The sequence below is a fragment of the Scatophagus argus genome, chromosome 3 (genome assembly GCF_020382885.2).
Source record: "Scatophagus argus isolate fScaArg1 chromosome 3, fScaArg1.pri, whole genome shotgun sequence".
Lineage (NCBI taxonomy): Eukaryota > Metazoa > Chordata > Actinopteri > Scatophagidae > Scatophagus > Scatophagus argus.
Window position 1 is genome coordinate 1,238,291 of NC_058495.1, and position 15,545 is coordinate 1,253,835.

The following is a 15,545-nucleotide window of genomic DNA, read 5'->3' on the forward strand; positions in this document are numbered from 1 at the left end:
GCGAGAGGCGGGGTTCACCCTGGACTGGTCGCCAGTCAATCGCAGGGCCAACACACAAAGACAGACAACCACACACTCTCACACTCACACCTAGGGGCAATTTAGAGTAGCCAATTAACCTAATGCGCATGTTTTTGGTATTGTGGGAGGAAGCCGGAGTACCCGGAGAAAACCCACGCAGGCACAGGGAGAACATGCAAAATCCACATAGAAGGGCCCAGACCGGGATTCGAACCTGGAACCCTCTTGCTATGAGGTGATAGTGCTAACCACTGCACCACCGTGCCGCCCATGTTGAAAGCAGAGAAAGACAAAAAAGGCTGCATACTGAATTATTATGGTTATCACAAAGACAATTAGAGTGACGTTTCAGTGAGTTTGCAGTTTAGTTACATCACAGTTCAAGTGCATCACACCAGCCTCTTGCTGCTTCTGGAAATGCAGTCTTTGAAAATACCTTGCTCTTTTTTTTCTTTTTTTTATCTTCTCTTGTGCTTTGTTTCCTACTTTTGCAATCATTCTGAATTCCTGGTCCATGCTCTCCACAGAAACAGTGGGTGGTCTGAGCTGCACCCACTGAATGAATTACTGAATTTGGAAAACAGAACCTCTCTCACACTAGCAGTGTGTTCCCCTCCCCCTCCCCCTGTGCCCTGGTTTAGGCCCATTAGACCCTGGAAAATGCTTTAGGAAAGAGAGCCCCCTCTCAAATTAAATTATCCTCCTCTCACAACATTGCCATCCCTCCTGTCCCAGTTTCTCCTCCTTTAACGGAGCATAATCAGGGAGGCCGAGGGTATCATTTATCACTGTTTAGTCTCATATACATTGTAATGGTTTTGTTGTCACCCAGCCAAATAAACAAAAGTAGCAGTAAATGCCCCAGAAATTGAAGAAGAGTTCACAATCCAAGTGGGGAGTTTCAGGTATCCAGTAGCTCACACAATTTGAAAATTACAGGAATAGACAGACCAACAGATTAAAAAAGTTAGAGAGAAGAGAGGGATGCACAAGGGGTGTAGTTTATTTCAGCACAAGCTATGAAGAAAGGAACATTTGCTATAGCCTCATAGGAAGAATGACAAAGGGAGTCATGACAGTCATGCATGGTGGATGTGGGACACACAGAAAGTAAAGTAAAAACTGTGAGTTGTGAACTTTGAAATACCTTGCCCTACAGTATGTACAGACATATCAGATGGGATACGGGGGTGTGTCTGTGTCTGTATCCTTCCCCAGGAGGTTCAGCGGTGTACTGCTGATATGAAGATCACATCAGAGCACTCCAGCCACCCTGACAACAAGCACAAGAACAGATACATCAACATAGTAGCCTGTGAGTATCATGGTCCACCATAGTGCATACCTTGTATTGTCTTCTTTTATAGTACATTCTGATGTAAAGTCGCTTCATTTGTGGACTTTATTTATTTTAAATTCCACATGATTCCAGGTGCAGGTTTTTTTTGGAACCGTTGAAGACAGTTGAAGTTGAAGACAATCCTACATGATTTAGGACTGTCTTGCCAGTACAAGGGAGATTCTATGAGTTTGGATGAATGCCATTTCCTTTCATGTTTTTGTGCATTTTGCTGTATAATACAGATCTCAGAGTGCGCGCTAATCTTTTTTGCTTTATAATTTTATTTTTTTGGGGGGGCAATAGAGTCAAGTGTCGTTCTCAGTGAGCTTGCAGCACTTTCAACAAAATTATCAATTTGAGAGGTACTGCAGGTAGCATGAGACTCTTCCTTAGTATTGGTGTGTTCTGTCATACTGAAACATGATATTGAACTAAATACTGAAGGAATCGCTGCAGTAAATCTGGCTACAGACATCTAGGGTAGAAATTTGTTCTTAGTAGCTTGTAGTCAGGTAATAGAAATCCAAAAGTTATTGAACAATGGTCAGGTAAAATAGGTTTTTGGAAGTGTCAGTTTCAATGCCATATGTCAGAACATCACCAACGCTGTGTTAGGGTTAGAGTTGAAGTCAGCTCTTGCCGCGGTTTCAGTCACACAAAAGCAATCACTGTTCAACTGCACTGTGTTTTCCTCTCAGATGACCACAGCAGGGTGAAGCTGAGGTCGCTTCCTGGGAAGGACTCCAAACACACGGACTACATCAATGCCAACTATGTGGATGTGAGTGCTTCCGTTGGGACATCTCAAGTATTGATCTGTGTCTGTGTGTTTGTATGATAAGGACAACCATTTTGGATATAATAACTGCAAGAAAAGAAAAAATCAATACAGAATCTAGAGTTATTTTGGCAGAACTTTGCTTGTAGTAGTGTAATGAGTCTTACTATGCCACACATTGCCAAACTAATAATCTGTCATTCATCTCTTAGGGTTATAATAAGCCTAAAGCCTACATTGCAGCCCAGGGACCTCTCAAGTCTACTTTTGAGGACTTTTGGAGGATGGTGTGGGAACATAATACTGGCATCATTGTCATGATCACCAACTTAGTGGAGAAAGGCCGGGTATATCTGACACACACACAAATTCAACATAGATTTTGGGACGTTTAATTCGGTTTATTTATATAGCACCAGTTCACAACAAAAGTTATCTCATGACATTTTCCAGTTAGAGAAGGTCTAGACCAAACTCTTTAATTAAATTAAATAAGTTTAAGGTTCTAAATTGTTGATAACTTGTTCGTTGTTGTTCGTAAGCACAGAAAAGCAGTCTTGGGAGAGTCCTCTTCCCTCTAATGTGTCAGTGGTTTAAGAGCTCTAAAAACTTTTAATATTTAATCAGTAGGCCTGACAAGTAGCAGTTGAATTAGATATGAGTAATTTTCATGAATAAAAATTACAGATATCTATTATTGAAATTTCATGTTGAAAAAAGACTGCGACTAGTGAAAATGTAAGTTCTTATTTCAGATAATTGCATTTCTGATATAGATTACACTCCATGCTGTTTATGTACCTATTTTGAAATTCAGTTCTGACTGAACCTTGAGTTCGCCCAAAATCATGTGGGAAAATCTTGAACAATATTGATCAGCAATTTCATTTTGATTAGTGAGAACTAAATTTTATATATCTACAATTCTATTCATGATATCTATAATGTAAGAACAAGTGAAGACATCTACAATCAAGATTTCCAGTGGTGAGAATTGCATTATCAATATCATTAAAGACATCTGAACCACTGTTTTCTGAAAATAAATTTAAATGGATATTTAGTACTGTTACTGACTGATTCAGGTCCAAATCTTCACATTTTATTTAAAAGTATTTGAATTTTACATTTTGTGTTTTGAATATTTGAATATGCATGGCAACTGCGCTCCAGGTTGAAACCTGGCTATCGCAGTTGAATTTTCTGAGTGGCTTATCTGGAGGCAGGTGACGTATTTGGAGGCAGCCTACGTCACCAACCACCCCCATCCCCCAAAGCTGCTGCCCACTCTGCCTCAGTTGATACTTTCACGTTCTAGAGGCATTTTTTTAAATTTTCAGGTTAGTGGAAGTTAAGCCAAGCCAAGAGGTTTAATTACTCTTTAATTATAATTACAACCAGTCTAAATTACATTCTGGATACACTGGCTTGGAATTATTGCGTGTCAAAAATGAATTAAAGTAATTTGAAGTTTGAATAGAAGTCAGTGGTAGAGGCTGAGTAGTTGTGAAGCTACAGATATCTACAATGAACATGATCAACAATTACCAGTACCAGTAGGAAATTAAATGCTGATGTCAACCGTCAACACTGAGAAACTGAGAATTAACACTGAGAAATATTGATATCTTTAATTAGAATTGCTTCTAGTCAAAATTATGGATATGCTCGCCTGGAATTCTAACTAGTAAAGAAGCAATAGATGATATCTATAAGTACTATTACTGTTGGTGATTAAATGTTAAAAGGGCTTGTCATATTATACATTAGGTTGCCAGATTTAACTTATTTGCTCAGTCTCACTTTGGTAGGGGTCTGAATCTGTTCAGGCCTGGAGAAAATACCTCACCAGTTTCCTGTTTCAACATACACTCACCTGACACGCTTTATAACACAATAATTTGTTGATATTCATTTAATCTGATTAATGTGTGTGTGTGTGTGTGTTTTACAGAGAAAATGTGACCAATACTGGCCAACAGAGAACAGCGAAGAGTATGGCAACGTGGTAGTCACGCTGAAAAGCACAAAAGTTCGTGCCTGCTATACTGTTCGCCGCTTCACACTGCGCAACACCAAAGTCAAAAAGGTAAGAATTAAAGGAGAGAACTGGGACTTGAGACACAGCACAGCTGAAGCGAACCAACCTGATCCATGGAAAAGCTCTATTAGATTTTGTATTCATCATTATTATGGTAAAGGCAAAGACTGATCATATCAACTGACTCCCAGAATCCACGCGCGCTTGAATCTGCTACTACAGTAACCCAAAACTTGTTTAATTACAGTGACTGGATAATAATGTTTTCTGCCATCAACTATCACTTTAGGCCTATAGATAAGTTGGTTTTTAAGGTTTGTGGGTAAATGCAAGAACAGTAAGGTAATGTAGTACACATCTGTTCTATTTCTTCATGTCTTCCATTCAGGTTGGTAAGGGGAACCCTATGGTACGAGCCCAGAGTGAACGGACGGTGCTCCAGTACCATTACACCCAGTGGCCAGACATGGGTGTCCCCGAGTACACCTTACCTGTCCTCACCTTCATCCGCAAGTCCTCAGCTGCCCAGATGCCTGACATGGGACCCATGCTTGTCCACTGCAGGTAATGTTTCCACACTTTCACTTCACCGTGACATCCTTCACCATTGTTTAGGTGGGTGGTGTGTGTCAAAGATCATCCACATGTTTGCCAGATCCCCCAGGTTTCCCTACAGAACACTGCATTGCAAACAAATTGGTTATTGTTATTCTACTATTGCACAATAAGGTAGGCAGAGAAGTTACTGGTAAGTGTCTCCTGACCTCAGGGGGGATGTGTATGAAGGTCTTTGCTCTCATTTGCACTCTGATGGTTGATAATAACTTGTCACGTCGCCTCACTGCTGTGGCTGCAGGCATACCACTCATTACCACCATTTTGTACTGTACACACACACATCCTACCACTCATTATGCAAGAAGCAGAGCAGAGCACCCAGTCACATCAGTGTAAAACTGCTCCTGCCAGTAGGCAGTGGATTGCAGTTAATTCAAAGCATATCATGAGGAAATGCATTTAAGGGGCTGACCACTGACCTGACAGCTTTCTGCTGTCCCTCTGTAATAAAGGCATAAAAAAATAATTTATGATCATTTGAATGATAGACACATCATCTTTCATCTCTTTGGCTTTTCCTGTTTTTCTTCATTCTTACTATGTTGTGTTACAGTGCCGGAGTGGGACGGACAGGGACATACATCGTCATAGACAGCATGCTGCAGCAAATCAAAGACAAGAGCATGGTTAATGTACTCGGCTTCCTCAAACACATACGCACCCAGCGCAACTACCTTGTCCAGACTGAGGTCTGTATATTTGTATCTGTGTGAACTAAAGTTTATCAGACTGTTGATAGGCAGTTTAGCTATGTTTGAGAGCACGGACAAGAATTTTAATTCTTTTTTCCTCCTTGTTTTCTCTGATTGGTTTAGCACAAAACTGTTTTCTGCTGGATGGTACAACTAGTCAGATAGTGACGTGGGGTAAACATATATCTTAGTAAGCCATTCACCCTACACAGCTCAGGTTATGGAAACACCAAATCTCAACAATTTCTTATTTGCTGATAAAAAAAAATAATAATTCAAATAATGTAATAATTAAGACCATTACATTATGCAATATCTTTTTTGTTACAAAGTTAATCATTTGGACTGAGGCAAAAGCAGAGAGGTCATGTCAGAGAAAAGGAAGGAAAAAAGTGATCTGGGAAACATGAAAGTGTTTGGTAAAATGTGTATTAGCGACAGGTTAATTAAAGGTATATTAAGGTTTAGTGTAGTTTAAGTGTAGTTTCTGAGAGCATGACAGGTCATGGGTTTACCAGAGACCTTAGAATTCATCCTCCAGGGACCATGATGAAAATGTGGTCGGAAGGATGAACCAACACCTTTTTTGACTTTTGTTACCTTTTGGCTAATCCAGGAGCAGTATGTCTTCATCCATGATGCCTTGATGGAAGCCATTTTGGGAAAGGAAACAGAAGTGGCAGCCAGCCAGCTTCACAGTTACTTCAATAGCATCATGACAGCGGGTCATAATGGCCGGACACGTCTGGACAAACAGTTCAAGGTGAAAGGACAGACGACATTGATTATTTATTTCACATTCTAGCTATATTATCGTTATTATTGTTGTTGTTGTAGTTATGCAGTGTTTAATACATTGGCTCCGTTTATCACAAATAGGGAGCTGTGCTTAAAATCTGAGAAAAAAGTCTTGTGTCCAAGGAAGGCTTAAATATTTTAATTGAACTGAAACTGAAACTGAAAGTGCTATGTTTAGATTACATTGAGTGTACAATGAAATAAATTATTGAAATACGTGTTATAACCATTTGCATAAAAATTAGATCAGACTTTAGATCAAAAGATGCTTAAAGTCTAAAGTTTCAGATTAGACACATCCCTACATTTTGTAGGAAACTCCCTCTTTACATACAAAAGCACCTCAAATCAGTACATTATAAACATATCTTCAATCAGTGCAGCTGCATTAGGTTATTGTATTATTAGTTAAAAGTTAAAATTGGGGTGTCAATTTCATAATAACAATAAAATATAATTTATGTATAATGTATTGATAATTTAGCCCTGAAATGAACATTCTCCTGATCTTTTCTTCAGATTTTCTTATCATTCAGCTCTGCTTTATATTTGTTGTAGTTTGATGAGGATTGTCATTCTACACAATATGCAGCATTGGAGTCCAAGGTCTAAACTAGGAGGAGTGTGTGTGTGTGTGTGTGTGCTAAACAATTGCCTTCTTTGTTACGGTAATGGTTTATGCCTTCAGGATTAGAATTTTGTAATTGTTCCGCTGAATTAAATCATTGTTTGGACTTTTTTCCTCTGGTCTTTCCCAGCTTCTTTGAGACAGTTTGGTTCTGTGTGTTTTTCCTGTTCTTAGCTGGATTTTCTATTGTAAGCTGCATTTGTTACAGAACCTCTCTGTAATTGTTGGAGTATTTTGAAGTATCTGAGGATACATATGCATATACTGAAGCACATTTTTTGTAGTACATTTTTGTGCTAACAAAAAAACTTTGTAGTTAATATTCAGATGTCACATCATGGGCTTTCAGGAAAAAGAAGCATGCACTGTGATCCACAATAAAAGGTGCAAAATAGATATGGTACCAACAGTGCAATTATAGTACAATTGTAGTACAAATTAATAGAACTTTATTCAGACCTTAAGGGACAGCAAGAGTCAAGAGTAACATTTTGGGAAGTATTCTTCAATGTCAACAGGGAGTCCATCCAGAAAATTACAGACTGATATGCCATACAGAAACAGACAAAGACACATTTCAGCCTTTTAGCCTGTGCATCAAAGCTATTTACTGCAGAACAGCACCACAAACGTTTGTAACTGTGAACAAAACACTCAGTGGTGATTATTGAGTGTATTGCTGGCTAGTTTCCTAGCTTTAAAGATGCAACATAAAAACAAGTCATTAGAAATCATATATAGGTGTTATAGCTTGCCACTGTTTCCAGTCTTTGTGCTAACATGTCAAAGTTTTGTTGAATTCTGCTTTCCTGCTGAATAAGAAGATTATGGTTAACTATCATAAAAATGTCTCCTAGGTTCAGGTTAAGGTAAGACAAAACATAAATCAACGGTGAATTGTTATTTGTGACATTGTTTTTTGTCAGCTAAAACAACCCTTCAACGCCCCCCTCCCCCCTCCACCCCATCCCTCTCCCTTTCTTTTGTGTTTTAGTTGGTAACACAGTGTAATGCCAGGTTCATGGAGTGCTTCAACGCTCAAAAGGAGTGCAACAAAGAGAAAAATCGAAGTTCCTCTGTGGTGCCATGTAAGTGCTACACTTGTAAGTCATGTTCAGTTTGGAATGAAATTAATAACCAAATTGAAGAGAAGAATAACTCACTATAAAACCCTGCAATTAGAAGCCATGTTCAATAAATAGATTACCTGTGAGATTATGGCATCCTCATTAGGGAAGACAGTGACTTTGAACTGGCTTGAAAAATGGCAGCATTACTGTGAACAGTTGGACCAATATTCAAATTGAATTTCTCAGCTATGGGTTTTTAAAAGTGTGAAGGCTCAGTTACTCTTTTGCAGCTGTTACACAATCTGTTGACAGTCACGGGCTGCTCCACAGTTCTCTGAATCATCAACCAGGAATGGCTTCTGCCTACATTCAACAAATCATAGCAAAAGGTTGAATGAAAGCGTACAGAGTGACCCTTCAGTGTGATTGGTCTGTTCCAATGAACTGTTAAATGATGATTCTTCATCTCTGCCTCTTTGTCCTCTCTTTCTATCTGTGAACAGCGGAGCGAGCGAGGGTTGGCCTAGCACCTTTAGCAGCCAGCATCAAAGGCACGGATTACATTAACGCCTCTTACGTCATGGTCAGCACTTCCACTTCTTCTGTCAATCACTGATCTTTCTGCTCTCTCCTTTATGTTTTAACTCACAGCAGATTGCAAGTCAAAATGTCCTCAGTCAGCATCAGTGGTTGTGGTTAATACACTCCTCCTAGTACATTTAGACAAAGTACATTCCCTGATTTTATCGTAGCTGACGTCCAATCGGCCAAATTTTCTCTCATCTCATTGTTGATGTTTTGACGCAACACGACTGAAATTTCAGATGTTTCATGTAATCACGATATAAAGAGTGAAGCATCTGAAGATTTAGGGTTGCTATAATAAATTTATGAACTGTACCTTTAATGGGGTACTCCATCAATTAATTGTTGCACTTCTGTAAACTTGGAGGACTTTAGAAAGACAGATATTTAAAAAATGGTCGAATGAATAATCAGTTCAATCCTGCATGTCTTTTAAATTAATTAAATAAATAAATTTAAAAATAAAGAAGCACCCATTTACGTTTGGAACTGTTTCAAATGGACCTGTTGTGATCAGAATCAGAATCAGAATCAGAATTCCTTCCCTGGAGGGAAATTCTTGTTTTTACAGACATTGCACATGCAGTATTCCCGACCAAGAAAGGAGAAAAGTGCAGAGTATAAAAATAGGATAAACAAAAAACTAAAAAAACTAAAAACTAAAAACTAAAAAACTAAAAGATTGTGATGTCCATTTAGTTCTGTAGTTATATTTTTACCTTAGTTATATCCTGTTTAATTTATAAGTCCAGTCTCCTCATGTCTCATGTTTTGTTTTACAGTCTTTGTCTCTTCCCTCTCTCTCTTTGTGATTGGCTGATTAATTTCCTGTGTCCCTGATTTCCTTACTTTTTATTTGGTCTTGTGTGTTCCCTCCCTGAGTTGTCAGTTTGTGAGGTTGTTTTTTTTCTGTCAGTTTTGTGTTCCTTGTACCTTTTCTGTTTAGTCTGTATTTTTCTGTTGTGGATTTTGCTTCTTCCTTCTTTTGTGTTTGTTACCTGCCTACCTGTTTTCTGTTGTCTGGATTCAGCATTTAGGTCCTTTCTGCAAAATCAAGACTTGATGGTTCCAATACAAAATGTGGTTGACCAAAACCCGTATGAGCTTCTGAGAACCACTTAGGTATTAGACATACTGACAGATAAGATCTCTGTTTTAGTAATTGTGAAGACCTCTACTCCATGACTAAGTCTATAACACAAACTTTCCATTATAAGGTGCAAGTCTTAAGCTCTGCAGACATAGAATCTGATGATCTTCACTGCAGCGTTGAAGAAGGGCTCCTTCAGAGCATGAAGGACAGCACACATTAGGCAGGATAGTACTTTCCTTGACTGGTAAACTGACCTTGATGTGTAACATTGTGAAGTGCTCATTTAAAAGGATAGTAGAAGTTAAGAGTAACACTTGCTACCTGTGCAGGTGACTCTTTGATGATGAGCCGGTACTTTTGTAACCTGAATCCAGATGAATGTGATATAAACAGTGTGGAGTAATTCTACAGCTGACCTGTTGTTATATTTATTTGTTTTTATAGGGTTACTACCAGAGTAATGAGTTCATCATTACCCAGCACCCCCTGCCCCACACCACAAAAGATTTCTGGAGAATGATCTGGGACCACAATGCGCAAATTATTGTTATGCTGCCTGCCAACCATGGACTGGTAGGACACAAGCACATACACACATATACTGAATACTGTGGAGGGTGATTAGTGTCACCTCCCACACAACAAGTATGTGTATTTTCTGCCTATTAGGCCTCCGTTTAAGGTATCACAAGTCACACATCTACACCTTCATGAGCCAGAGTTACGCCTCCCAATTTGTATAACTGTGGTTAACATAAATTACCTCCACAGAAACATTGTGTGAGGGAGTCTCATAGTTCCGTGACATATGAGAAACATACAGTCATACAGTGTGCTTCCCTCAGAAAACACACATATATTTTCGTATGCACACACCAAAGGTTGATCTCAAATTCAGAACTGCTTTAAAACTTCGCTTTGTGGAGTAATACTACATATGTTAAGCATGTGTCTAAAGCCCTCTGTAGCTCTAGACAAAGCTGTATGAAGTCTGGAGGATTCTTTTCTCTTAAGAAAAGTGAAAGTGCAGCTTGACCCTGAATTGAAGTAACCTACGGAATGTCCAAGTGATTGGTTGACAGGTGACCAGCCTGTGTCATTAAATCATATACTTTGAAAGGGTAGTTTTTCCATATTACACTAGTTTTAATCCAGTGATGGAGAGGAAAACAACTTTATTTAATTAAGTCGGTGTTCTTGTACACTTACTGCACTATCAAGCAAACTGGGTGTGAAGAGTGAATTTGGTTTGATTAATAATTCTGATGGGCAGATTTTTTCCACTCTCAGAATAGTGCAATCCATTATTTGCGTTATTAGATTATTTTGACTTGTGGTGGATTGTACTGGATTTTCATGAACTCATCAAATTCAATATGGTTTTAAAAGTCACCAATTGTTGGATTTGGTGCCACAGGGCACATTACCTGCAGCAGCTGTCTGACTGAGAGCCGGTGTCAATCATTCAAGAGTCCTCTGGTTCTCTAACTTCTCTCAGGTTTAGGAGCTAAAGGTTTTTCAGAAACCAGGACTGTAGGATTCTTCTTTTTGGATGTTTTGGGAATACATCCATAATTTAGCTCATGTGTTATAATTCAAGGTGGTGAGTTGGGATTTAAGACTACAAATTTGAAAATGAAAATGATGTAGGGCTGTGTATTTAGAAAGAACTTACCAGTCATCTATAGTCTTTTACTCATCTCTTCTTGAGGGTAGATTATATGCTGCTAGTATAACACTCCCAAATTTCCAGCAGTTGAGTTACATTTTGGGTTTCGACAAGGCAGAAGATCCATGAAATCAACAGATGATATCATTGCTGCATCAGTTTGAATGCTCTTTTGTAAATAGTTAATCAATTGTTCAATTCATCCTGACTCAAATAATATTACAACAGGGGAATTCTAATTTGGAGTATTTTTACTATTGAAAACAGGACTGGGGAAAGTGAGAGAGAAAGAAACAGACAGAATTAGCAACCCTGAAGTGACAGGACCAGGGTGAAATGAAAGAAATAAATCAGAGGGTGATACTACAAAACACGTTTGACATAGCCGGGCTTTCTTTGTCTGCACTGCTTCAACAAAACCTAAAGCCCTGATCATGATGGTGGTCGTCATCCTTCCATGTTAACTGAGGTTTTCGTCATCAGGCTCTGTGCTTGTTCATACTGTTCAAAAAAGGTGTTTTGATTCTTTGATTTTTCCCCACAAAATGGACAAATTGTATGCTGTCCATGTAAGTCAAAGGGAGCAGGTTGTGGTAATGGAGATCTATGGCAAATATAAAAACAATCATTACAGTAAAATAGCAACACTGTTGCAGTAAATTAGCCAGCAGAGTAATACTGACAGAAAATTGATGATACTGCAAATTCATAACCTAATATATTTATATTTATTTTTACCACTAAGTATAATTTCAATGTCTTGTGTTTATTTCTAATGTGACAACTGCACATAGAGTTTTTAAACTTTAAATACAGTATATTTAAATATAATGAACTGCTTTTAGATCTTCCACTATTCCTTAATTGTGGATACATGGAAATCTCTTAAGCTTTAAGCTTTAGGCTAAAGCAAAGTGAATTGGATTTTATTGATTGAATATTAGCTGTGATAAAGACCAGTAGACTAATCACTCTTCTATTAGCTGCATGGAAAGTAAAACAGGCTATATATATACAGTATATACTGTATATATATACTGTATATACTGTAAATATATCAGGGGAAATGATTTTCTGCATCATCAACTGAACGTGTGTAGGTTTCCACGGCAACACAACCCCGTGCACACAGTCTGTGCTGTTCTGCTGTAATTACATGCTTTTTACTTTACCTACCGTGGCAATAAAAGCTTTAGGCTCAACATCGTTCAGCAACCCCTTGACCTCCTTTCGCAGTACACCCCTCAGGACTTTTCTCTCACTTTGTAACATGTACACACATACACCAACCTAAAAGACCATACACACCATAAAGTATCACTTAAAATAAGTTAATATCAGTTAATAATATAACCGTGTGCAGCAAGATGTTGGAGATCTTCTTTTGAGACCCACCCACTTTATATGTTTTACACACTCAGTTCACTGCACCTTACATTCTATTTTATTTTGCACAACATTACACTGCTTTTTTGTTGTATATACACTTTATATATATATATATATATGTTGCTGTTTTTAACATATTCTGTATAGCTTATTGTGTGTATTGCTGCTGCTGCACTGTGATTTCCCAGCCTGGGATCAATAAAGTATATCTATCTATCTAACCTGTATAGCAATTTTCCTTTACAAGGAGCTTTCATTAGTTTTAGACCAGCTGTACTTTCTGTGCAATGAGGCTTTGCAAATTGCAAGTCATATGGTAGGTCAGTAAGTGCACTTTAGCTAACTGGAGTGTCTCCTTTAACAAGCCTGTTATTGATAACTTGGGTCATAGTTAAATTCAATCTGCTAACCTTGGACGTGGGATTGGCTCAATCTTAACACAATGAACATGAAAGAAATTCTGCACAAATGGTAGAAAGGCATCATTTTCATGTATCACAGGTGTGAGGCAGCAAGTTCAATTTATAAAGCAGGTACTGCAAGTCAAATTGATAATGTGTTATTCTCCTCTGACTTTTGCCATGATGTCATTGTTACTTACACAATCACTGAAGTGAAAATATCAATATCAATTATTATATCAAATATTTCCCCTGCAACTATTGATAATCGCAAACATACTACAGTACTACTGTGATACACTGTAAACTGAAGTGAATGAACAAACACAGGAGTGAAACAGTCTCTGTGCTCTTCTGCAGGCAGAGGATGAGTTTGCATACTGGCCCAGTCAAGAGGAGGCCATGAACTGCGAGACGTTCACTGTCACGCTTATCAGTAAAGACCGACTCTGTCTGTCCAATGAGGAGCAGATCAGCATCCACGACTTCATCCTGGAAGCCACAAAGGTTTGTGTGTGTGTGTGTGTGTGTGTGTGTGTGTCTGTGTGAGAAAGAAAAGGGAGACGCTTGTGGTTGAAATGATGGCCTGACAACAGAGAGCAAAGCGAATTTTAACCAGAACAAGTCTGCAGTTTAAGGTTTGGAGTGCAAGCATGCATAATTCAAATTCACAAATGCAGTGTAAGTTGTGAGACTGGTTGAGGACAGAGTGGTGACCACGGATGATGTCCTCCGGGCATAGCTGGGTACTCGGTCTGCAGATTTATGTAAATTTTACTTGACACCAAAACTGCTTCGGATTTGACCTGAATGGAACATCTACAGAATAACATGAGGCTCCTATTGTTACCCATTAGGCTAACTGTAAATGTGAAATAGAAACAAGCCTGTCTGTTAGGCAAATGTTACGTAGAAATTGTTGATACGTGTCCTTCTGTCATTCTCCAGTGCTCAGCATCTGTTCATCATGTGACTTTTTGAGAGCTACATAAATAAACCACATACTACCACAAATACAAGGTATAAGAAAACAACGCTACGGTTACCTTGTTTATAAAGTAATCTATATTTGTTGCTTTCTATCTGTCAACCAGGATGACTACGTATTAGAGGTTCGTCACTTTCAGTGCCCCAAGTGGCCGAACCCAGACGCACCCATCAGCAGCACCTTTGAGCTCATCAATGTCATTAAAGAAGAGGCAGCTAGCCGGGATGGACCAACCATCGTCCACGATGAGTCAGTCTGACAATTTACTTACTCTGATATTCTCTTACCACGTCCCTACAAATTATGATGTGTCAAATTAGAAAAGCCGAGTTGGAATATAATATTAACATAACACTGTACTTCACTAGTCCCAGTTGTTGTTTTTTTTTCTTGCATGCTCTTTTTGCAGAGCATGCAATAAAATTTCAATTGAACTATTCCACTACAATTGGAAACTGGCCTCATACAGTCAAACTGCCACTGTCATCATCTTCATTAGCAGGGTGACAGGTTCCCATTCTCTTGAAACTTCTTAATACCTCAGGAATGCCTTAAGGGAAAGATGAAGAAATGTTGACATTTTATATCTAAGGTCACCTTCACTGTGACACTATAATGTTCTGCAAAATCACCTTTCAGTCCATTATTCGACGCCATAACTCGGAAACTGAAGGGGAGATTTGGTACTTGACTGGTAACGCTAATCTTGGGTGTCCACCTTGAAACTGATGAATGTATAGATCCTCTGTGCTGCTGACGATGTGACGATGTGACGATGTGTGCAAAGCATCCACATTTTAGAATTTGTGGCTTCAGAAACATCCGTATCTGAAGCGTTGTTGTCCACTACAAGCTTACTGGTTTTGATGATTCAGGTGGTTGTTGTCACACCACATGATGAAGCCCTGTGTGGACAGACAGGGATATAAACCCCAACTTGACTGGTGTGTTAGGCATGCAAACCATTAAAGTAAACTAATTTATGCTAAACCATTTTGAACCAGATGTTGTTACTACCTCCTCGACCTCCATCCTGTGTAATTGAGTTTTTGGACAACACCACTGTCTGCAGTCTGGCAGAAGAGATGATCCTTAGTGTACTGAGATATTAAAACTGAACCATTGACAGGATGCACACTTTTACTTTCTCAGACTGTCAAAATCTGCTCTTTAACTTTAACACATCAGAGAAATATACCTAGCAACATCACGCTGACTGAGCTTTGCTACAGGTTAACAATGTCTTTGTGCACCAGTACTGTTGAAATGGATGAGAATATTTTCAGACTATAATTTTCAAAAATTAGTTACAATTAAATCACCACAGGATTCCGTCGCAGCAATATAATTAGATATGATACATACTTTTTATATGCTCAACAATGAGGAGACACAAGACACCTCAGCAAACTGGCCCATCAAACATAATGAA

The 15,545-nt window shown here is 38.6% G+C and overlaps 1 protein-coding gene across 2 annotated transcripts in view; it reads left to right on the plus strand.

Moving 5' to 3' along the window:
• LOC124054264 (receptor-type tyrosine-protein phosphatase gamma-like) overlaps positions 1-15,545 on the plus strand; it is a 404,131-nt gene that overhangs the window by 382,951 nt on the left and 5,635 nt on the right. For both annotated transcript variants that reach the window (XM_046380034.1, XM_046380044.1), the window contains 12 exons: positions 1,240-1,336; positions 2,062-2,144; positions 2,354-2,488; positions 4,096-4,230; positions 4,571-4,746; positions 5,354-5,489; positions 6,109-6,255; positions 7,913-8,006; positions 8,492-8,571; positions 10,111-10,239; positions 13,486-13,632; positions 14,220-14,362. In XM_046380034.1, the coding sequence (XP_046235990.1) occupies positions 1,240-1,336; positions 2,062-2,144; positions 2,354-2,488; positions 4,096-4,230; positions 4,571-4,746; positions 5,354-5,489; positions 6,109-6,255; positions 7,913-8,006; positions 8,492-8,571; positions 10,111-10,239; positions 13,486-13,632; positions 14,220-14,362 (1,502 nt within the window). The remainder of the gene's footprint in view (positions 1-1,239; positions 1,337-2,061; positions 2,145-2,353; positions 2,489-4,095; positions 4,231-4,570; positions 4,747-5,353; positions 5,490-6,108; positions 6,256-7,912; positions 8,007-8,491; positions 8,572-10,110; positions 10,240-13,485; positions 13,633-14,219; positions 14,363-15,545) is intronic.